This window comes from Fukomys damarensis, unplaced genomic scaffold, assembly GCF_012274545.1.
Source record: "Fukomys damarensis isolate Sample0158 unplaced genomic scaffold, DMR_v1.0_HiC HiC_scaffold_37, whole genome shotgun sequence".
Classification (NCBI taxonomy): Eukaryota; Metazoa; Chordata; class Mammalia; order Rodentia; family Bathyergidae; genus Fukomys; species Fukomys damarensis.
Genome location: NW_022900949.1, coordinates 28,925,474 through 28,948,696, shown reverse-complemented (window position 1 = coordinate 28,948,696; position 23,223 = coordinate 28,925,474). Strand labels below are relative to the sequence as shown.

The window sequence follows — 23,223 nt, the reverse complement described above, 5'->3', positions numbered from 1 at the left end:
CCTGGGCGACGCGAAGGCTGCGGAGGAGGCGCGGGAGACCCAGGCGCTAGCAGGCTGCGGGGACGCGCGGGACCACATGCGGGACAAGGCGGTCCACGAGCGCGGCCACTGGAACAACAAGGTGGAGTTCGTGCTGAGCGTGGCCGGGGAGATCATCGGGCTGGGCAACGTGTGGCGCTTCCCCTACCTGTGCTACAAGAACGGCGGAGGTGAGGCGCGAGGGGACAAGGTGACTCAGGCTGCGGGGTGGGGGGGACTCTCGGGACGCGCGAACCCCCAGCTCAGGGCCACGTGGCCACCTGTTCCCCGCGCGCGCCTGCTGCTTCACACCTGAGTGTGGCACCTGCCAGCGCGGGGACCTCCCGCCAGGAGATACGAGGAGACCGGAGCTGCAGGTGTCTTTGGCAGGGGACGCTTTGCCCTGGGAGCCTCAGCTTTGCCGAGTGGCCTTGGGTCTGGAGCATTGGCTGAAGTTCCAGGCACCGCACTAAGCTTTTCCCATGCTGTTTCACTTCGGGTCATGGTCACCTTGGCTAGCAGTGTAGACCCATCTCGCAGATGTGTAAACTGAGGGTCAGAGAAGCCCCTCCCCGAGCCAGCGAGAAAGTGAGATGCTGACTCCAAAGGCTTTGTTTTAATGCGGGCTTGGGCTGACAAGCAGGAGAAAGGTTTGGTGAGGCTTTGCTCTTTGCTTTCCTGTCTTGTCTTTTACATCTGCTCCTGAGGCCTTTTCTAGGGCTGGGATTTGGGCCTCAGTGATGGAAGAATTGGCAGCAAGCAGTTTCTTTGGTCTCAGAGTCACCCCCAACAAGTAGCAGCAAGAATGACTGGATGTGTAAGAAATGCTTGGAGACTGTGAGGAGAGAGGAAAGGAGGGTGAGGAGAGGGTCGTTTCCAGTGACCACATCCCAGTTTGTCAGAAGATGCAGTTGTGAATCCACAACTGCCCCAGCTCAGAGAAGGGCTCCAGGCTTCAAGTCATACGAGCAGATCGGCCCACAGGCCCATGGCAAGGGAGCTTATGCATTCTTCCGTGGCTCCCGGCTTCAAGCCTATCTGTGCATCCACGTCTTTTTGGGGTACCCTTGCTCCTCCAGCGAATGGGCAGCCCCTAAAGAAGGTGGCTCAGAAGTTGGCGGGCAGGGACAGTGCAGGACTTCCTGAGCAGGCCCAGCAGGGGGAGCAAGCAGGGGACGGCTTGGCCCAGGAGGCCCCAGGTGTTCCTGGTCCTCTCTGTGATGTGCTCTTGGGAACCTATGGAAATCCTGCTGTGTATCCCCCAGACAAAAGTTGTCTCAACATCTCTGTTAATCCAGGAAATTGCTATACTAAAACAAAAAGCGTTCCTAAAAGTAGAAAATGGGGTAAATTGGGTTAATTAAAAATTCTACCACAGATTTTTTTTTTTTTTTAAAGAGATTGTAGTGAGGAAAAGTTAAAAATGAGTCACTGTTGGGTTTTTCTTTCTTTCTTTTTTTTTTTACTCTCTAATTTGCCAAGTGTCTCCATCGACGTAGATACCCTGGATTGGGTTAGTATTGTAAGGATTCCAGGACTAGCTTGGTGGGTAACATGGATCAGAGACTTGTACAAGGTGTCATCTTTTAGGTTCTAGGTTCTAGGTTCTAGGGCAGAGTTTTCAGATAAACACGTGCCATAGGTTCGCCACAACTGTTCCAGAAGTTCCTAGGTAAACTGCAGTGTGTTAAAGAACTACTGAGGCATTTTGATTGGTTAGATTTAGACTCAGCAAGCAGATACCTTCACTCCCTCTCCCATACTTTTTGCCTTCCAATATAGTTGGGCTGTTTAACCAATGCCCCCACCCACACAGTTGTTTTTTTGTGTGTGTTTTAATCTGCAGGGCTCTACTGATAGGGCCCAACAATAGTTTAAACTTTCCCAGTGTGACACTTTAAATTACTCACTTAGCCAGAAAAGTTAAGACCCTTTCCAAACCTGGTAGATTGGACTTTGCTATCAGAATCCATCAAAATTGTTGCTATTAATTCTTGCAGTTGAAGAGGTTTCGTTGGGGGGGGGATGCAATTTCGGTTGAAAGCTTTGTGAGATCAGATGGTGGGAAATGGTATGTTTTCATGCTTTGTTATTATACAGGAGAAAGAATGAGGGATTTGGGGGAAAATCCCCTTCTGTTTGCAATAGCTCCTGTTTACTTCAGTTGTTTAATTTGTTTTGCCAAAAGATCCAGGCGATAGATATTGTGTTTCAAATTAGGAGCACTAAAACTTAAGGTGGTCTTTTCCCAGCCTGATCCTGAGCCACGCTGGCTGGACAGATGTTTGTGGCAAGATGACAGTCTTACACCTGGGCCTTGTGTGTAGGGGCACTCAACTCTGAAGCCTGACGTTGCTCCTTATAGAATTCCCTGAGAATGCTTTTCTTTATTTAAAAAAAAAAAAAAAAGATTTTCTTTTTTCAGGTTGCTCTGAAAGTAAATAAGAAGAAGAAGGGTCCCCTTCCCCTGGTCTGTTGAGATTACATTCAAATTAGAAAGAAGGGTGTCACATCCCGAGCAGGAATGGAGTTGGTCTGCATGGAAGGATGGAACATATAAACTAAAGAACTGAGCTTCAATAAGATGCTTTCTTTGACATTATCATCTTAGCTTCGGAGCTAAGCAGTGCAGATATTGAGGACTAAAAGCCCCGTGTGACAGGGGAAGAAGTGGAGGCTCAGAGACGTGAGATGGGACCTGCTTAAGTCATAAAGAGCACAGGCTCAGGGCTGACGCTGGTCCTCCCAGCTTCAGCTTAAGCTCAAGCTCAGAGGACGTTACATCTTGCTCATGGCTGCGCTTAGTTGAGTTCTTGTGCTGAACACAAAACCGTGACGACAGTTTTCATCTCATTCCTTTGCATCCTTCCAGGGGCATTCCTGATTCCTTATGTGGTATTTTTTATTTGCTGTGGAATTCCTGTGTTTTTCCTGGAAACGGCTCTGGGGCAATTTACAAGTGAAGGTGGCATTACTTGTTGGAGGAAAATCTGCCCTTTATTTGAAGGTAAGTGTTGGTTTAATTGGAAAATAAAAATTTGACTCACAGTATCAAGCTACAACGAAGAGCTGAGGCTGTTTTGCAAAGATAAAGACTCAAGTTTCTCCCTCTCCTTTGTCCTTTTAGGCATTGGGTATGCAACACAGGTGATCGAGGCCCATCTGAACGTGTATTACATCATCATCCTGGCCTGGGCCATCTTCTACCTGAGTAATTGCTTTACCACTGAGCTCCCCTGGGCCACCTGTGGGCACGAATGGAACACAGGTATGGCCCCCCAGGGAGGCTCTTTGTACTGGTTCAGCTGGAGGACCTGGGTTTGGGGGTGCATCGTAGGCCTCTGGGCTCTTATCAGGAGCCCAGTTTCCTGGAAGTAGCCTCACTAAAATGAGGGGTGAGTCCTGTAGCTGGAGTAGGTTTATTCTGTTAATCTCTATCTGTGATTAGCCCAGGGATTGGCATGGTGAGGGGAGTGAGGGTACCCTGGGCTCTTTGCTAAATGCAGAGATTGAGCTCTTTGGGAACTGGCCGGCAGCAGGTGGAAACTCAGGAGACCAGGGCTCCAGTTCCTGCCCTGCCTCTCCAAATGACAGGTTTCATCTTCAAAAGAAGAAATGAGACTAGATTAAGGGCTGCAAACCAAAGGTCTTTGGGCTGATCTGTCTTTAGATGATGTACAGCAAATTGAAGAATATATTTGATTCACACTTCATGTGAAAATCCAGATTTCCAGCTTCTCTTCAAAAATTAAAAAAAATTGGCAACATTCCTGCCTTGGCAGCAATGACTGCAGCTGAGATGCAGCTATTCCTCTAGGTGCTATCCTTGAGTTGTTACCATCCTCACCCAGATTACCCTCTTCATTTGCCTTACTTGCACAGTCCAGCTGACATATAAATTCAATGCCCCTGACCCCAGAATGCAATGCTTTTTTAAAATTGCTTTTTTTTTCTTTTTGATATATTATTTGCATTTCACTTGTCATCCTATCAGGATTGAGTTTTGTAATCTGGGGAGGGAGAATACCTGTCCAACCCCTTTTTTGTGATGGCTATGCTCCCAGCAGACATGACTAATCGATTGCAGCATACCTTCTCAGGTTTTTGCTGTTTGACTGGAATTGGGTCACATGCTTTAACTTCCTCACCGTGCATGTCAGAATCTAGGGTTAGACTGTGCCTGCGAGTAGTCTCTCATTCTTAGGGCTGGGATCCAGGAAGAGTGGCAGGGTGTTGACCACCAGCAGAAGGGATAGCAGGCTCCAGACCTACATAGTGCTGTGACCAGGTGTCTAGCCCGTGTGACTTTGCCCTGCTTCCTTCTCAGTCACATTTTATGGCAGCCTTGTTCTCTCCAGGGCCCCTGGTTCTTAACCTTCCTTTGGCAAGGGACCTCAAAGAGGTGCTACCAAACCAAGATTCAAGGATCTATTCTTGGAGGTATGCAAATCCTCTATGATAACTTATGTATTTTGAGAGTCCTCTATAAATTCTGAACCTTTGGCATAACCACTTAGTAACTGAGGATGGTCAGGAGATTCTACTTCCTGACTTTGTGTTTATAGTTCATCATGACTTTGGCAATAGAATGACCATGGTCAAGAGAAAGAAAGCAGAGAGATTTAATTCATAAATGGTGTGTTCGGGGACTGGGATTGTGCCTCAGTGGTATAGTGCTTGCTTAGCATGTGTCAAGCCCTGGGTTCCATCTCTAGCACTGCAAAAATGTTATTATAATTTTTAAAAATAAAGAAAAGAAAAACAAATAGTGTGCTGGTACAAAAGGAAGTGCAGCTGGAATGCATAAACTGTAGGAATGCAGGTTTTACAGAAGTGTGCTCAGAGGAAACTGGCCATAGAATCGAGTCTCAAGTAGCCATGGAGAATCAGCCTGAAGGCCAGCAGACCTGCCTCTAACCTGGCATCTCCATTTGTCTGTCGGGAAAGCAGCTTGATTTCACTGTCATTATCCTACATTTCCATTTTATGTTATCATTCAGAATTGTGTTGGCTGGTATTGGCTGGTATTTAACTTGTAAATTTAATTTTGCTTGTCCAGTTGTATAAATTATATAGTTACAAAGACTTTATAGCCCACTATTTATTTGTACATGATTAAATATCATTTTAATAAAAATAACTGGTCAACCTTGGGTGTCTGAGAAATTTCTTTGTTCTAGGAAAAAATATTAAAAACACTATTTCAGAGAATTTGATACAAGCAAAGGGCTCCTCTCACCCAGCAAAAGGCCCAGGATGTAAGTCCTTTTGCTTATAATTTCAGTTTTCTAGGTTCCTTTAAAGACTTAACTGTTAACCCTGCTGAAGCCGCCTCCTCTCAGAACATAGCCTCTGACAGGAAGAGCCGGAAGTGGCGGCGTTGCTCCACAAGCCCACATCTTGCTCCATCCATTGCTTGTAACCCTTTCTCTAAAACAGTGGTGGCAGACCCGTGGCACACATGCCACAGTGTGCTGTTTGTATCGTTGAAAACTACAAGCTTCGCCATCACCGCTCCAAAGGCACACTAATGCCTGCAGTATATGAAACAACACATGCAGGAGGTGGTTCCTCTCCCTAGAGAGGGCAGGTATAGCCTAATGCAGTGCGCACGCGTGAGAAGAAAGCTGTGCAGGGCCGGCGGGCCTAAACTCAGAGCTGGGTACTGCAGCCTGCCCTGGGTCCTGAGAGTGCAGGCGCAGGCGCAGCAGCCTCTCTGCCCCCAGGGAGCTCTGTAAACCGGAAGCACAGCTTCCACAGGGGTAGGTCGGCGGTCCCAGTCATTAAACACAGCAAAGGGAGTGGGGTCCTGGCAGGATTTTGTGGTCATTTCTGTCTTTAACTGCTGGTTTTATGGAAGAGGGAGAGGGTGCAGGTCGGGGTCCCCTGACTATTTCTGAACCTTAGATTCTTTTCTCTTCAAAATAAAAGGCACTAGAAAAGATGATTCTCAGAGGGCCTTTGAACCCTGCCTTGCATGGAATTCGGGGGAGGGAGATAAGGAAAGACTTCCTGGAGGAGGAGGGGTTAGGGGGAGGGAGATAAGGACAGACTTCCTGGAGGAGGAGGGGTTAATGGGTTGCTCCGGGCCTCAGTGGACGAACCCTAGGATATTTTCGCACGACATTCCCTTGGTCATCAAGTTTCTGAGAAAGCTGTTCAGTAAATCCTTTCTGATTGATTAGATGAAGAAACCAAAGATTCTTTACAAGTGTAGGTTCTTGGCTTTTCATCAATTCTCACATCTTTATAAGCAGCTGCAGTGTTAGCCCCCTTTTAGAGAAAAGCAAAGTTTCAGGTGCATTCCTGCCCTGGGGACACCACGATTAACCCTTTCCTTTAGTCCCTCTACTCCAGTCAGGGTCACCGGGCAGGAGAGACTTGGGCAGAGAGAGGAAGAAAGAAAAGCAGATTTGGGAATGAGGCTGGAGGCCAGAGTTGATAAGACATAGAGGGTGGGGGAGAGTCCCTGCCCCCAAGCTCTCCTCCCGTTCTGTTCTGATTATCCCAAACTTGACTGTTTGTGGAGCATCGATTTCACAGCCACGTCCTTTGACCCTTTGTTTGCTCTGCGGCCAGGTAAAGCTGCCGAGTTACACCATCAGCTCTGAATGTTTTTCCCTAGTCACCCCTTGTCAAGGTTAATTGTCTTGCATGTCTTCTCTTGTTTCCACTGTAGAGAAATGTGTGGAGTTCCAGAAGCTGAACGCGAGCAACTACAGCCATGTGTCCCTGCAGAACGCCACCTCCCCTGTCATGGAGTTTTGGGAGTAAGTGGAGGAGCCCTTCCGGGGCTGTGGGGCTGTGTGCTGGTCCTGCCTCGCTAGCCTAGCCCCCTCTGTGAACAAAGCAGAGCCCTCCTGCAGCCAAGTGCTTCTGGCTTCTCAAGGTGTCTGCCTGACCTAGAAGTCCACGTGGAGATCTTCTGGGCTTCCCAGAGGAACAGCTGAAAGAAATGCTTTCTTAGCGTGCCTAGCATTTATTGGGGCAGGAAGTGCTTGATAAAACCTTAGACGGTTTAAAAATTCATTTTGAACAGAAGAGAAGTTATAGCATGTTTTCAATAAGTGAAGTCAAGAGTATATTTAGCCTGAAGACAGAAGTCTCCTGGGGGGACAGGTTAGCTAGCTTCTAGTAGCTGAAAGGCACATGGAAAGGAAGTAGATGTACTTTAATGGGTGGCAATTACAAAGAGGCAGGTTTCTGCCTTGCCAAAGGAAGATGCTGGCCTTACAACCTTGGCTGAATAAAGTACTTCAGGAGGTTGTGAGCACCCACACTGAAAGGGTTGGACTTGTGCAGAACTGCTGATCCTTGTTGGGGACCTGTCAGAAGCCCCTGAAATTATAAGTAGTAGTTCTGTGGGTGAGAATTTTCCCAGAAATGGGCATAGTTTTACCAGAGTTCCATAGGGTGATCCTTTACAGGGCTGCTCATATAGTTCCACAAGATGCATACTGCTACATCCAAATGTGCACTCCAGAATTGTATGGTATATAATGTGTCTAAAAGCATAGAGCGGCTCGACTTCAGAGCTTCTGAAATAGAAATGGGACCATCGTTTGCTACAGGTACTGAAGAGACATTTCCTGCATGAGTTGAAGGCTGCACTAAGTGCTTTCTGAGACTTTTCAATCCAAAGAAGGCTGGCTTCATGAGAAAGCTTCCTCTCTCCTGATGCCAATTCATAACGGTGCATATGTGAGGGGAGTGGTTTTATAAGTGATTTTAATTATTTTCCTCTTCCCTCTCTAGAAACAATTATGCTGAATTTAGATCTATCATTCACATGCACATCTTTATACCTGTTCTACAAATGTACATGCCTTAGATAATACCAGGGAGTGATTCTTTTAACTGTTTTTCATGGTGTCCATTACATTTTTACATATTTTAAAATTTTGTATTAATAGTACCCATCACTTACATCTGTAGAACAGCTTCGCTTCTTTGTTCAGTGTTGGTTTTGAGGTGTAGCCGTGTTGATACGTATAGCTTTAGCTCTCTTAAGTCCCAGCCCCATCTGTGGCTTTGCATGGCATGAGTTGCCTTCTTTGTGTTTATCCAGGTCCCCTGGCTGGGCCTTTAGTCTGCTGTCTGCTGTCACTATTTTTGAGCATGCCAAGTGAATGTCTGGTGCTGGCTTGAGTACATGAGTGAAGGTTTCTAGGCTGTTTCCCTATCGTAATGTGATTTATGCAGCTAGAACAGAAAGCCTGACACTGGGTAATTGATAAAGAACAAATGTGTTTCTTGTAGCTCTAGCAAATGGCAAGGGCCAGGTGAAGGGGTGGTGTCATCCCTTGGAAGAAGGCAGAAGAGCAAAAGAGCACATATGCTCAGGAGCAAGAGGTCAAACTGTCCCTTTTGGCACAAACCCACTTCCCCCATAATGATATCCATCTTTTGAAGGATTAATGGGACCTTGTGTGCTAATTACCTCTCAGGGGTCCCACCTTTCAACACTTAAATTTGGGATTCAGTTTCCAGTGCCCAAACTGTAGGGGACATATTGAAACCATAACTGTACTGAAGAGTGGAAGTGCTGGGCTGTGAGGTCCATGTGTTGTCAGTTTTATCAGATAATGCAAAAGGATTGCCCTGATCTACAGTCTGCACATGAGTGCTTGAGACATTCTACTGCGCCACATTTTGCGTAGCACTTGGTCTGGTTGATTTTTGTTTTCTTGGTGTAGTGGGTGTGAAATGGCATTTCGCTATTTTGCATTTACATTTCTCTGATTACTTAAGGTCAAGCACCTTTTGATGTTTTTCTGCTATTTGATATTCTCATCTGTGAACTTCATGTTCATGTCCTTGTCTGTTTGGATCACTTATCTTTTACAGATAGAAATCGTTGATATATCCTAGATATTATTTATGGTGCTATAAATGTCTTTTCCCAGTGTGTGGCTTTTCTTTCTTGTTTATTTATGGTGTATAGAATTTCAAATTTTACTGAAGTCACATTTGTCAATCTCTTTGGTTTGCACAGTTGGTGTCTTATTTAAGATATATTTCTGTACTCCAAAGTTGTAAAAAAAAAAATCCTGTAATTTCTCCTAAGTTTAAAATTTTTCTTTTTTTTCACATTTAAAAACATAATCTATCTGGAATTTTATTTTTATACGATATAGGGTAGAAATCTAAGTTTATCATTTATAAAAATAACCAATTTCACAGGCAGTATATCCTTTCTAGATTGATTTGCAGTGCTTTCTTCTATATTTCATTTTCCTAGAAGCATAGGTCTATTTTTAAGGCTCCCTGCTTCATTGGTCTCTGTCTATCTCTGTGTCAGTACCACATCTATATTGTAAGCCTTGAGCTGGAAGGGCACCTCCTTTACTTCATTCTTTTCCAAAATGGTCTTCGTGTTTAAATAATTTTAGAAACAACTTGTTAGTTTAAAACAATGATGACAACAACAACAACAACCATAAGGAGTAACACAGCTCTAAGCTTTTTGATTTGAAGCCTATTGAAATACTAGGTTACTTTGAAGAGAAGTGACATCATGGTTGTGTCCATGAACATGGGATAGCTAATGCTCAATTTACTTAGGTCTTTTTAAAGTCTTACAAAGCAGTGTTGCTTTACTGTGGTCTGCAGAGCAGCTGCATTCGGATTGATCACCTGGTTATCTACCTTAGACCTGATCAATCGCAGACTTAGATTGGGCATTCTTAAGATGTGTGCTAGGAAGAAGGCTTCTGTGTGGTTCTTTCCAACTCCACTGGGCTATGGCTTCCTGGAGGAGTGTCACAGAGATTTGTTTGGGGCCTGTACATTTTCTTAGGGAGCTTATCCTACAACCCTAGACTGGACATGGTCTCTGTGTAAGTTCATGTTGTCTTGATCATTTGTTCCCTTTGTAACAGATATGGACACCCTCAGACCATTATTTGAGTCATGTATTTGTTCATTGTATTCCTCAATGAGCAGTCATGAAGCATCTTCGGTCTGGTTGTACTCACCACTACCAGGCTATGAAATACCCTCAGTGAATATTTATAAGATGAATGGATCTAAAATATATATGAGTGGATGAGGAGGAAGGCAGGCAGATGATATGTTCTAGCAAAATACTACCAGAGAAGGGTTCTGGCAAGACTTATGCTCTCAGGAAGATTCCCACTCAACAGCATTGATAACTTCTGAGATCCCTTCACAACATCCACATCACCCACTCGTTTGGACCCCAAGTGGCTGGAAGGGACAGCTTGTCTGCATCCTCCTCCTATGTAATGATCTTTGCCAGCTCCCTGGTCATGCCACATGAATCTGCACTGGAAAATGATCTCATTGCTCTGGTTTTCTATTTAGGTTGCATCTCTTGTTATCTATGGAGCACTGAATTTTGTGTCCTAAAACTACTCACATAGGGGTGCTCCTTCATAAAATGGTTTTTGTCATCTCCAGTTCAACTTTTCTCAAGAAGTAAGCTTGGAATGCAGAGATCATGTGAAATATTCATACCCTCCTATGAAAACCTGTTCAGTCACAGATGTTTAAGGATTGCTGACATCTGTGTCCTTCAGGGAGAGAATATCCACATACCTCTGATTAACCCAGATTCCCAAACTTATTTTCTGAGAGAAGAAATTGGAATCTTTACCCCTCTTATCAGCATACCCAGCCATGACTTACTAGCATTCTGCTAACATAGCCGGTGAATAAGAGCTTCTCCCCTAAATTCAGTCGAAAGCTGACTTCTGGGGCTTTGGATAGAGCATACCTATTTCTTTTACCCTGGGACACCCTTTCCAGTATTGAATCAGTTTCCTGAAAAATGTTTCTTCCCCAGTTGGTGCAAATTGTCTTTGCTACTTCCTTGTGTAGTGGTTCATGGATTCCTCACTTCTGTTTACATCTTAGGTTGTTTTGGTACCAGGGGTCAAACTCAGGACCTTGCACTTGCGAGGCAGGTGGTGGCACCACTGAGCTAAATCCCTGGCCCTTCCATTTACATCTTCATTCTGTTGTTTTCAGAAGGCCTCCAACTTCAGGATCTCACTGCTTGGTCAGAGGAAAGGACTTGGCTGTCTGCTACTTCATTCATTTGGAAAATATCTGCACTTCCGGTGCACACACACAAAAAAAACACTGTGCATATTCAGGGAGGCAGAGGCAAAAGATGACAGTCTAGTCTCTAGAAACAGAAGTGAGGCAAGTCTATTAGTTACGATAAAATCATTAATAAGGCCTTTCTTCCCTGCCCACAAGTGACCATGGCTTCATCTTGCCTTGGGCCTCTACCCAAACCACCTCTCATCTTAAGATTTTGTTTTTCTTTTCAGGATTATTGGTTAATGAGAAAAGTTTAGGCCCTGATTCTATGCTGGATTTTGACTCTGGCAAGAGGCCTAGGGGGCAGCTTGTCTTTCTAATGTCGAATTGCAAAATCAGGCCATCCTGGTTTTCCTTAGTAACACATTATGCATTTATCTAAATACAGTATGTCTGCAGTTCTGGATCTTGAGCCTGCAGCCTTGGGTGGGATCTAGCCGTAGTACATGTATAATGGCTGTTGGGATAGCAGATGAACCTTGATTTCTGTCGGGTTTTATAGGCAAACCCAGAATCGCTGTGTATGCAGTCAAAATCACTTTTGCTCAATATCAATTCAAGGAATATGCATCGAGCACATATTGTGAGCTGGCCCTGAATTAGACTAGGGGATCACTTCTGTTTTTTATTTAGATTTTCTTTACAAGAAGAGGTTTTGCTTTTTTCTCTTTCTTTCTTTTTTGAGTCACATGGACATTTTAATTCATTTTCTTTGAATGCAGAATTGGGGAATAGAGTTTTTGGGGTGGAACCTGGTTCTTTCTGTGGGACTGGGCACCTCCCAGTTTCCCTCCAAGACTTGTCTCCCTCCAAGACTTGTCTTTCCTGACAACTATTACCCCTCCTTGCTAAGCTCCTTCCTGCACTTTGAATACCCTAAGCTTGATCCAGGGTCCGTTTCTTGAGGAATCCTTACCAGGTCCTTGTGTGTGTGTCTCCTTGTTATCACTGAGTCTTACGTAGTTCAGCTGTCATTTGGGAATCCTTCTCTGAGCAGCCCACCAGAATCAGCACCCAGTCCTATGCCATTCGTTGCTGTATTTCAAGGTCTACATAATTCTTGTCCAAAATCTTGGTTAACTTGTTGATTTTTCACTCTTCCTGAATTATACTTTAAGCTCCACATGGGCATTGATTGTGTCTGCTTTGTTCACTGTTGTATTGCCAGCCCATTCTGGGTGCCCAGTGAATATTTGTTGAAATGGATGAATGGAAGAGTGAATGAAAGCAAGAATGTTTCCTAATTCCCTGGAATCCAGTGTTCTCATCTGTATATTGCAAATGAGGCAACACTCACCTGAGGGTAATGGTGATGCTGACACCTCCCTTAGGCCCAGTTATTTGGAAAGATTTGAAGGCATTAATAGAATGATTATGATTAGTTCTCCCATCTCTGAGATGGGGATTGTGTTAGGCAGCTCTCCACCACTGTGTCAAAATACCTGAGATAAACAGCTTAAAGGAGGAAAGGTTTACTTTGGCTTACAGTTTCAGAGGTTTCAGTGCATGGTCTCTTTGCCTGTGGCAGCAGCACAGGACATCATGGCAGGAGCATGTAGTGCAGAAAGCAGAGAGAGAGAGAGGGAAGAGGATAAGATCCCAGTATCCCTTCCAGGCCACGCCCAAGTGACCTCACTTCTGCTCACCAGGCCCCACCTTTTAAAGGTTCTACCACTCCCCGCTGCAGGCTGGTGACCAAGCCTTTAGTATATGGGACTCTGGGGGTCATTTCAGATCTAACCCATAGGTAAAGCGGCCCTGTTTCCTGCCTTACCAGCCCCTCCAGTGCACCATGAGATTACAGACCACACCTTCTGAGGACTTTGATGGGCTACAGTGGGTTTGCACCTGTCACTCGAGCCACGGTGTCCTCTCCCACCCTTGTCTCTGTGGGTGCAGGCTCCTGGCCAGGACAGAGGAGCTGAGGCTATTTGGCACTGTCCTGTTTACCTGAAGATTTGTGCCTCCACCTTCAGAGTCGGGAGTACCTCCAGACCCTGCCCTAAGTCAAAACTGCACCCTGCATGGCACCATCTACTCTGCTAGTTCAAATTATCCCTCATTCCATCACCCTGCATGGGACTGAGGTTCAGATTTGAGGATGTAGGTTCTGGAGGTGGGGCTCTGGGAGGTGGTGGCTTTGGAGCCAGGCCCCCAGGAAAGGGAGGCTGGGAGCAATGGATGGGGTGGGGTGACTCTGTGGGGCAGGGGAGGACATTTTTTGCACTTGTGGTGGCAGAGGCAGGGCATGAAAGGGTTCTGTGGGACCTCCCCAGCGGGTGAGTCGGCCAGGTCTGGAATGAGGGCTGCCAGTGGACGCGGCAGTGTGGTCCAGGTGTGGGAAGCAAGGGCTTCTGCCTCAGAGGGAGGGAGGCTAGATGGCAGCAGAGCCTCCCATAGTTGGGGAAGACAGGGGTGTAAGAATTCAAGCAGACATGGGCCAGGGATTTAGCTCAGTGGTTCCCCTGCCTGCTTTGCAAGCGCAAGGTCCCAAGTCCAATCCCTGGCATCAAAAAAATAAAATAAAATAAGAAATAAAGAATTCAGGCAGACAGTTTCATTCTGTTGGGCTGAGCCACACACTAGGATGGGTCCTTCTGATGGTTAACGCCTCCACAGTCACTGCCTACTGTAAGAACAATGTATTATTTATTTAGTATTGATTTTGCAATACTAGGAACTGAACCTAAACTACAGCCTCGGCTCTTCCCCTTTTATTGTTCATTTTGAGACAGGCTCTCACTGAGTGGCTCAGTTGCCTAGGCTAGGCTTGAACTTTCGATCCTCCTGCCTCAGCCTCTCAGAGTACTGAAATGATAGGTGTGCGCCACTGGGCTTTTTCCTGATAGAGGTGGACAGCAGGTTCTGTCCCTGGATAGCAGCAGACACCAGTTTAGCCAGGATCGCCAGCTTTTGGACTGCACATACGCTTCCATCTTAGGGTCCTACTTCTGAAGGTTTATTCTGTGGTGAGACTGCACTGGAACACGCAGCCTGAGCAGACCCAGAGCAGCACAGTTTGTGATAATAAAAGGAGACAGGAGCAACGTGCAAACCATTCCGCCACATCATCGTGTTCTTCAATACATAAATTATGCAACAACCACACAAAAGAATGAGGAAGAAAATGTGTTGCTATGGAAGAGATTTCTAAGACTAAAGGGGAAAAGATGAGATGTAAAAATGTTGCACGCAGGCTGAACATTCTTTATCTGAAACGCTTGGGACCAGAAGTGTTGCGGAGTTTTTCGAATTTTCCAATATTTGCATATCCGTGAGATCTTGGGAGTGGAACACAAGTTAAAACATAAAATTCACTTCTATTTCCTGTACACCTTATACACACAGCCTGCAAGTGATGCTAATCAATACTTTTCCGGCATGCTGGTCCCTGGTGACCCTCACAGGAGGTTGTGTGGAGTTTTCCACGTGTGGTGTCATGTTGGTGCCCCAAAAGCTTGGGGTTGGGGATTGCAAAAATAGCAAATGTTGCAAGCAATCTCCTCCCCTTCCCTCCCCAGTCCTGTCCTCACCGCCCAAGAGATTACTGCTCACAATCCAGCCTCTTCCTGCCCTCGGGTGGTGTATCAGGCTTCTTCCTTTTCTGTGCCATCAAAGCACATAAGTTTCCATGTTCCATAATTTAATTCCTTTCTTGCACTGATTGCTTTTCATACATGTGGGTTGTTTTCCAGCAGACCCTTGATTTCCTTGTTGTGAAAGTGATCTCTTTTTTGGGGGGTTAGAAAATATAGGAGATACATTAAAGAAAAAGAAGGAGAAGCAACACCCAATAGGATTTTGGTTTACACTTCCCCCATTCCTACTTCCTTTTTTCCTTCTAGTGGCCATCCCAGAAGCCCAAACCAACCCTTTCATTCACCAAGTCATGGGAAGCTCTTCTCCCTGACAAACTGTAAGGGGCTGAGCTCCCTCTACCCTTACAGGAAACTGTCTTTCCAGAGTTATCAAGGGTGTCCCCCAGCCCAGAGCCCCTGCCTCAGGAAGGACCAGTTAAGCCTTCTGGGGATGCTACAGCCTGAACACCCCACTGAGAGCCCCAGCTTGCCCTTCTGTGTACCATAGTTTAAACTTACATGGCATAGTGTGGGACTTGGGCCTGGGGCCAGATAGCAAGAATTTTCACTTAGTAACCTTAGACTTATGACTTATAATCCCTGTCACGTACAAAATGGAAATAACCATTATCATAGATGTAGCAAGCAGTGGTAGTAACTGGGCTTAGTGAGTACTGTGCAGCTGTGATCTACCATTATTGAGCATTCTGGTTCATCAGAGTAAAAATAATTGTCTGTACAATCAGCCAGGTGGAGTGTAGCCTTTTATTTTTTATTTTTTTCGGTACAGAGAACTGGACCCAGAGCTTTTGCACTCAGCTGTGTCTCCATCCCCTTTTTATTATAATGCTGTGGTGATAGGCAGTGTAGTGCTTTCTCAGCACCACCGCTGCTCCCCTGGGATGATGCCAGGCAAGGTGTATTCAATGTGGGCTCTCGCAGGGGTCAGCAAGCAGGCCAGATGTGTGCAGCTGTGCATAGAATGACATTGTTGGCCACCATCAGCTCCTCCTGGCCCATTGCCCCAACCCTAGAACCCCACCCACAGTTTCACTTTGCAGCTCAGGTAGACGGGGTGACATTGAGAGGGGACAGTGGAGGTGGCTGCTACCACTTCCTTTGCTTTTCCTGACCATCCAGCCACAGCACCCAGCGGCCCCAGCCAGCTCTGTGTAGAGCTGGGAGGGACAGGTGGGGCCCAGGGGGTGGGACTGTATCTGAGCTTTTGGCTGCCGCTCAGTGCAGAGCTACTATAGCTGAGGACGCAGGGACGGGGTGGCTTGGCAGCACTCTTTACTGGGGAAGTCTTGCTACAGAAGAATCCAAAGTCTTGGGACCTTGGGGACCAGCCTGAGGTTGGTGAGGCCCTTTTTGCTGTGGGGTGTCCATGTTCCACGCATGACAGTGGGTTGCATTGTGAGCCTCTGGTGGGTCCCAGGAGCTGCTCAGCCTGCTCTGTGCACCTTGCCCTGACCTGATGACCCTCTCTCTGTCCACTGCTCCCAAGTAGGCACAAGTATTAGGGGGCCTCTCCCCATGTTCCTGCTGGTGGAGCTATCCCCTTATTCTTGCCTTCCCCATGGAGAAATAAAACCAATAATTGAACTTCAGTGTAGGAGACTGGGATTCAAGGTCCAGCTCTGTTGTCCACTGGTTTTGTAATCGTGGCAAGGTGAATATCTAAGTGGAGCCTGAGTTCCCTCTGCACAATGTTTGTGAAAGAAAGTAACACATGAAGGTGCCCAATGCTCTGTCCCAAAGTGTAAGTTCTGCAGAAAGTTAGGGAACGTGGCAGTTTCCCCTCATCTTCGGGAATTGCATTCTGAGACTCCCCACACCACCACCTGGATGCCTGAAATTGCAGATAGTACCAATCCTTATGTATGCCATGTTTCTTCTCATAAGTACACATCTGTGGTAAATGTATAACTATTTGCAGTAAGGGATTAATAACAACCATAAAATAGAACAAATATAACAACATACTGTAAGAAAATTGCCAGCACCACTACTCTTGTGCTCTGTGGCCATTATTAAGTAAACTAAGGGCTACTGGGGGGCAAACTTGGAGATACTAGGAGGGAAGATTTGATAACTGAGGTGACAGGTAGGTGACAGCCAGGCAGCAGGTATACTGTGGATACACTTAAGAAGGGATGATTTGTGTTCCAGGCAGGATAGAGCAGGGCAGAGTAGATTTCATCACACTACTCAGAACAGCAAGCATCTTAAAACTTGTGATTTGTCTATTTCTAGAACTTTCCAGTTAATATTTTTGGACTATGGCTCCCCATAGGTAGTTGAAATCTTGAATAATGGATTACTGCATTGATTTGGAAAAGCAAAAACCTTATGTGAGGGCAGTTTCTTCTCAACAGTTCTTTTTTAAAATTTCCTGAGATTGGAGATTGAACTCATAGTCTTCACACTGAGCTACATCTCTAGCCCTTTTTATTTTTTATTTTGAGACAGGGTCTTGCTAGGGTGCCCAGCCTGATCTTGACCTCATGATCCCTCCAGCCTCTGCCTCCAGAGTACCTGGGGTTACAGGTGTGCACCACCACATTTGACTTATCAATTTTTTAATAGGTTTATTGGGATATAATGTACAGGCCATAACATGTACCCCTTTTCAGTGTACAGTGCAATCATTTTGTATAAGTTTACCAAGGGAATGCTACTGCCATTCTGGTTTAGAATATTTCTACTCTCCGAATAAGCTCCCTCATGCCCATTAACAGTTCCTGTCCGTTCTCACCTCCATGCAGCCACTCATCCGCTTCCTGTGTGTTTGATTCGCCTAGCCTAGGTACTGTCTGAGAGGAACCCTACCGTGTGTGGTCTCTGGGGATTGGCTTCTTCCATGTACCATAAGACTTTCAGCGTTCATCCGTGAAGCTGATTGCCTGAATCAGTCCAGGTTGAGTAACCCTTATTCGTGATGCTTGAGACCAGAGCATTCTGGATGTAGGATTTTAGAATATTTGTCTCATGTAATGGGATATCTTGGGGATGGAACTCAAGCCTAAACAAGGCTTTCATTGACGTTTTATGTACACCTTGCACAGACAGTGTATTTTATACAATCGTGTCGCCTAGGTCAGGTATAGAGTTTTGCACTAGTGGTGTCATGTTAACATACAGAAAATTTCAGACTTTGGAGCATTTTCGATTAATGATGCCCAGCCTGTCCTTCATTTTTTATGGCTTAATAAAATTACATTATATGGACTTACCACATAATTCATCGTCGGTTGATGGGAATTGGGCTGGTTTCCACTTTGAACTATTAGGAATAATGCTCCTACAAACATTTATGTACTGGTTTTGATTTGAACATATGCTTTCTGTTTTCTTGGGTATGTACCTAGGAGTAGAATTGCTGGTTTTCTGTGTAACTTTTTACAGAAGGCACAAACCATTTTCCGAAGTGGCTAAGCTGCTTTCTGTTTCCACCAGCAATATTTGTGGGTCCGTTTCTGCACACTCCCACCAAAACCTGTTAAACACTATCTGCCTTTTGAATTGTAGCTGTCCTCGTGGGTGTTACGTGGTTTTGCTCTGTTTCCCTGTGAGGACCATTTCTGTTTAGATTTAGAAAACACGGTTTTGGAAAACACCAGCTGTACAGGTGCCAATGTCAAAACTTCTCAGAGAGGCTTTGTGTTTGAATAAGTATTGAGAATCCCTCGGGACGGCCAAGTGTGCAGTGTTTTCTCAAACGAGGACCTGAGAATGCAGGGTGTCTGGAAGGATTAGTGTTCTTAGGGGTCAGCAGATGACTGGCCAAATCCCATCCGTGGCCCATTTATGTCTGAAGTTTTTTCCGCGAGAAACCCCGCACCCGTTAATTTATAAATTGCCTGTGTCGACCTTCAGCCTGCGGGACCAGAGAGGCACAGTGAGGTTGGAGACTGCAGGCTGCCATCTGGACTGGGAGGGGCTGGTGCACAGTGAGCCGTCCACGTACCCTGCAGATGGCAGGGGACCGAGGAGTAGCACTTGGTGAGGCTCCTGCTGTTCGAGTTGGTGCTTGAGGGATAGAAAGAGTTTTGATGGCCAGGGAGGATCGGGGAGAACCTTCCTTTCGAGGAACAGCAGGGGCAAATGGTGGCCGCTGAGGAAGTGGGGAACTGTGGGAATTTAAGGGGCCAAAGGGGAAGATTTCTGGAGAGATAGAAATTGGAGAGATCGCTTCAGACCCCTCAGGCCCACCTACATCCCTGGTTGTGTTCTTTGGCTCTTGGTGGGGTCCTAGCACCACTCACAGTGACACAGTTCTGGCCCATCTTCCCCTAGATGTGGTGGTCCTGGGCTCTGGCTCTTCAGCTGAACCCTTAGGGCTTCCACTTCTGCCTCTGCCCCCTGGCCAGTCACCTCCCAGAGTCCCTTCTACCACTCTACAGTAGGAAGCATAGTTGCCCTCCCCTCGGAAGCTACTGAGAAGGAGACAGATTCTTTCCTTGGAAGGTGTGGTCCTTGTGGCAGATGGAGACCTGGGTGGTCCCTGCCCTTGTTATCTTTATACCCCTAGATTGGGAGCTCCTTGAGGGCAGAGCAGCCATGGTTGTGCCCCTCTGGGTGCTCAGTAGAGAGTCGGCACCCAGTAAATGTCCATGGAATGAATGTGTGATGCAGAGGCCTGAAATTCCAGCTGAAAAGGGCTCTCGCCCTCCCTCCCAGAGTGGCTTGGGGACTTGGCTGTGGACCCAGGGGAGAATTACAAGGACTCACTATTTTCTTCCCAGACCAGTGTATGCAGGATCCCTGAGGCCAGTGGCAGCCTGGGTTCCCCTGATGGGCAGGGAAAGCACACTTGTTTTGGTGATGGGCCTTTTTGTGTTGGTGTGTTGGTTGCTTGGGGAGACCAATCAGGGCTATTTATAGCTTAGTCCCTCCACGCCAGCTTTTAGGGTGGTCTCCATGTCCCTGGCAGCTGTCCTCCATGTCCTCCATGGCAGGTCCAAAAAAGGTGATCTGTTCGCCAGCTCCGTGCAGGATATAAAGATGAGGCCGCCCGGCTGCCCGCTGGGAGCCTTTCCCACATGGCCTCTCCCAGGCTCCGAGCTGGAGCTGCCAGAGCTGCACTGCTCCTCGCTGTGGGCACTTGCTTTCTTCTCACCTGTGCCACTGTGCATGGGGCACACAGAGAGCTGCTTGCCTTGTACCAGCAGAGACAGGAGGCCTGACAGCCTCCCTGCATGAGTTCCAGGGGGACCTCAGAACTCAGTTCCAAATTCCAACTTGGGCAAGTGAGCAAGTCTTGCTACCTCGCTGGGCCTTGGTTTCCCCATAACCTGAAGTTGCTAAACAATCGGCCCTCCGTGTTCTGAATCCTAAGATTCAACCAGTGTAGGGCCGGGGATTTAGGTCAGTGGCACTGCACCTGCATTGTAAGTGTGAGGTCCTGAGTTCAAGCCCTGGTATTAAAAAAAAAAAAAAAATTTGAACCAACCAATGTGGATTGAAAATATTTGGAAAAGATGGTGCCATGTTGAACTCTGCACACTGTTTCTTCCTTGTCCTGGTTCTCCAAGTGACTCGGCTCAGCAGCCACTTGCACAGCGTGCACATGGCTTTGGACATCACAACAGGGCGAGAGATGATGTAAGGTCTATGGCAAGGTTGCGGGTGGAGGTTCTGTGCCGACACCTTGCTGTGCTGTGCATGGGATGTGAGCAGCCCTTGACTTGGCATCCTCCAGGGTCCTGCAGCCAGTGCCCGTGGGATGTCCAGGGGTGCATGACTGGGCTACTTTGAGACAGCAGTCACTTGCGGTGCAGAGTAAAGGAAAGTGCTTGAGGCTGTCCCTAGCACCTGCCACTGCAGTCCCCTGCGGTTCCTCTAAAGAAGCACACAGTGTGGTTTGAGGCTTGCCTCTTGCTTTTCCAGCCCCACCCCTGCCAGCACTGAGAAGGTCGCCTCCATTCCTGTACTGGGGATGAAACTCAGGACCTTGTGCTTGTGAGGCAGGTGGTGGCACCACTGAGCTAAATCCCCAGCCCGGCTGTGGATTCTTTCCCTGCTGTGTCTCCACGTTCCTGCTTTCCTCCTTGCTCACCCGTTCCTCTCATATCTGGGCTTCTCCCTCCTCCTCAGCCCCTCCCCATGAAAACACAGGTAGGTGGACAGTCCTTGTGCCCATGGTTATCTCAGCTGCCAGCTTCCAACCCACCAGAACAAAGTCCTGTAGCAGCCACCTCCCTTAGGGTCCTTCACCCCTGCTGCCCAGTCTGCTCTAACAGTGAGTTCTCCTGGCCTCACCCACGCTCCCCCCACTGGCCATGGCCCCCAGAGACTCCCTCTCCTTTTGCCTTTGGAGCACTGTGCCTCTCTGTCCCCTCCTGCTCTACCTCCTCCCCAGCCCCTCCCTTTTTCTCTCAACCCCTGAGATGCTGGGGTCCTGGGGGTTCAGCTACAGCCCCTGTCTCTTCCTCTCCTCCCACACTCCCAGAATGATGTGGAGGCCAGGGCTCAGGTGGGAAGCTCTTTCTTGCCTCTCTTCTGAGCTTTGCAGCTACCTGGCCATGCCACCTGCACCTGAGAACCATCTGTCCCAAAGAACGAGCAAGTGGCCATTTGTCACTTTCTCCTCTACCCCACTCACCACTTCACTCTGCCTAGCAAAGACCTGCTGTCCTCATCTGTCCAGACGTCCACAGTATGACTGTGTCAGCCCAGCCCTCTTCCTTGCCACCCACTGCCCTGGGAAGTTGCCTGCTCCTCTGCCGCCTTCAAACCCATCCACCCCTCTCTACCACCATTGCCCTACCTGGGTCCTCTCCATTTTTTGCCAGCAAAATCCTGTGCACCCACCAGGCACCCTGCCCCATTCCACTTTTACCATCCATTCTTCCTGCTGCAGATGAATAGTTTCCTGACACAGATCTGCTGGGGTCCTGTCACCCTCATGTGCAGCCCTAGCACCTCTGCCATGCCCATCCCCACCTCCTCACCTCTGCTGCTCTGACCAGTCTTGTGTGCCTTACTCTTCTCTTTGTCCTGCGCTCTCTCTGCAGCCTCCCGGCTTTGGCCACTGGAGCCATTTCTGCCCAAATGCACTCTATCTTCTTTGCTCATATCCCTTCTCCCTTTAGGACTCTTCACTTTCCACATTCTGATCTGGCCATGGCCCCAAGGAGGGCCTGCTATGCCTCGGACTCCCCCCCACCCCAACTCTGCTCCATGCTCTGCTCTGTTTACCTTTCCCAGGGCACTGCCAGCTCCTTGTGGACCTCCAGGGTTGGCACAGTGCTCAGCCTATAGATGGCACTTCAATAAGTCTCATGAATAAATCAGTACATGCACAGGGATGGGTGTTATACCTTTTAGCTGCTATGAGAAGCTATGGAAGAGGGTTTGAGGCTGTGCATTTACTGCAACCTTAGTTTGTAAAGAAGAAGAGAGAGCACTGGGTAGATCAGGGTTATGGAGGAACCTGGGAGCTGGCAGTGAGTCAGGCCGAGAAACCAGCTGCTGAGACCCTCTTCTCTAGAAACCCAAGGTCCGATCCTAGTGAAAATTGGTGTCAGTAAATCCCTCCTCCATACCTTTCAGGGCCCCGATTATCCTTCTGGATATGAGATTGGTCATTGGTACAAGAGGGCACCCCACCAGGCTGCTAGGCTCTGATCCAGGGTCTGGAGCTTGCTATGCATTCAGGGAAGTTCTTGAACCCGTCTGCGCCTCACATTCCCCATTGTTGACATAGTGATAATAATTGTGCCAGCCTCGAGGACTCTGGGTCAGTTACATTCACTCATGCTTGGGCAGCCACCAAAGGGAAGCATCATATTCCCATGTACAGATGAGGAAACAGATCCAGCCAGGTGATGGCACCCACCCAAGGTGAAGCTGGGGTTTGAGCCCAGTCCATCTCTGTCTGACCCAAGGGCTGAGCACTACACCTCTGAGCTTTGGGTGCAAATCTGCAGGAAAATGCTACTATTGCTGGAAAAGGGTGCATCATGAAGAATGCACATAGTAGGTGCACTGGCACATAGTGGGTGCACAATAAGTATGACTCACACACATGGGTCCCCCAAAGGACCCCAGCTAGTGTTCAGCTTTTCCCATTCCCTGGGTGATGTTGAGAGGTCCCTTCCTGGGTCCTTGCTGGCCAGCATGTGTCCAGCAGACTTCCTTATTCATACCTGTCTTCTGTTCCAGCACCTTGTAAGGGTCACTTAGGAAGCTTTTTCCAGGAAGAGAGCTGTGCCTTCCTGGGTCTCCAGAGTGGAGGGCCTCAGTCCCCATACTCTCAAAGGCTGCCTTGGGATTTTCAAACCACCTCCGAGCCCCACGGGCTGAGAAACCAGATGCTTAGACCCTCTTCTCTAGAAACCCAAAGTTGATCCTATTGGAAATCAGTGTCAGTAAATCCTTCCTCCATACCTTTCAGGGCCCTGCTTCTCCTTCTGAGAGTGAGATTGGTCATTGGAGCAAGAGGTCACCCTAGGGCTGGGTATTTATCTCAGTGGTGCCGCCGCCTGCCTTGTAAGCACAATGTCCCGAGTTCGAGCTCCGGTACCAAAAAAAAAAAAAAAAAAAAAAAAAA

General features: G+C 47.4%; 1 protein-coding gene across 4 annotated transcripts in view; it reads left to right on the top strand.

Moving 5' to 3' along the window:
• The first annotated feature begins 6 nt into the window (after positions 1–6).
• The window catches only part of Slc6a11 (solute carrier family 6 member 11), a 108,798-nt gene continuing 85,581 nt past the window's right edge, over positions 7–23,223 (top strand). For all 4 annotated transcript variants that reach the window (XM_033759813.1, XM_033759814.1, XM_010631371.2 and 1 more), the window contains exons 1-4: positions 7–209; positions 2,891–3,025; positions 3,146–3,286; positions 6,698–6,788. In XM_033759813.1, the coding sequence (XP_033615704.1) occupies positions 77–209; positions 2,891–3,025; positions 3,146–3,286; positions 6,698–6,788 (500 nt within the window). In that variant the 5' untranslated portion in view covers positions 7–76. The remainder of the gene's footprint in view (positions 210–2,890; positions 3,026–3,145; positions 3,287–6,697; positions 6,789–23,223) is intronic.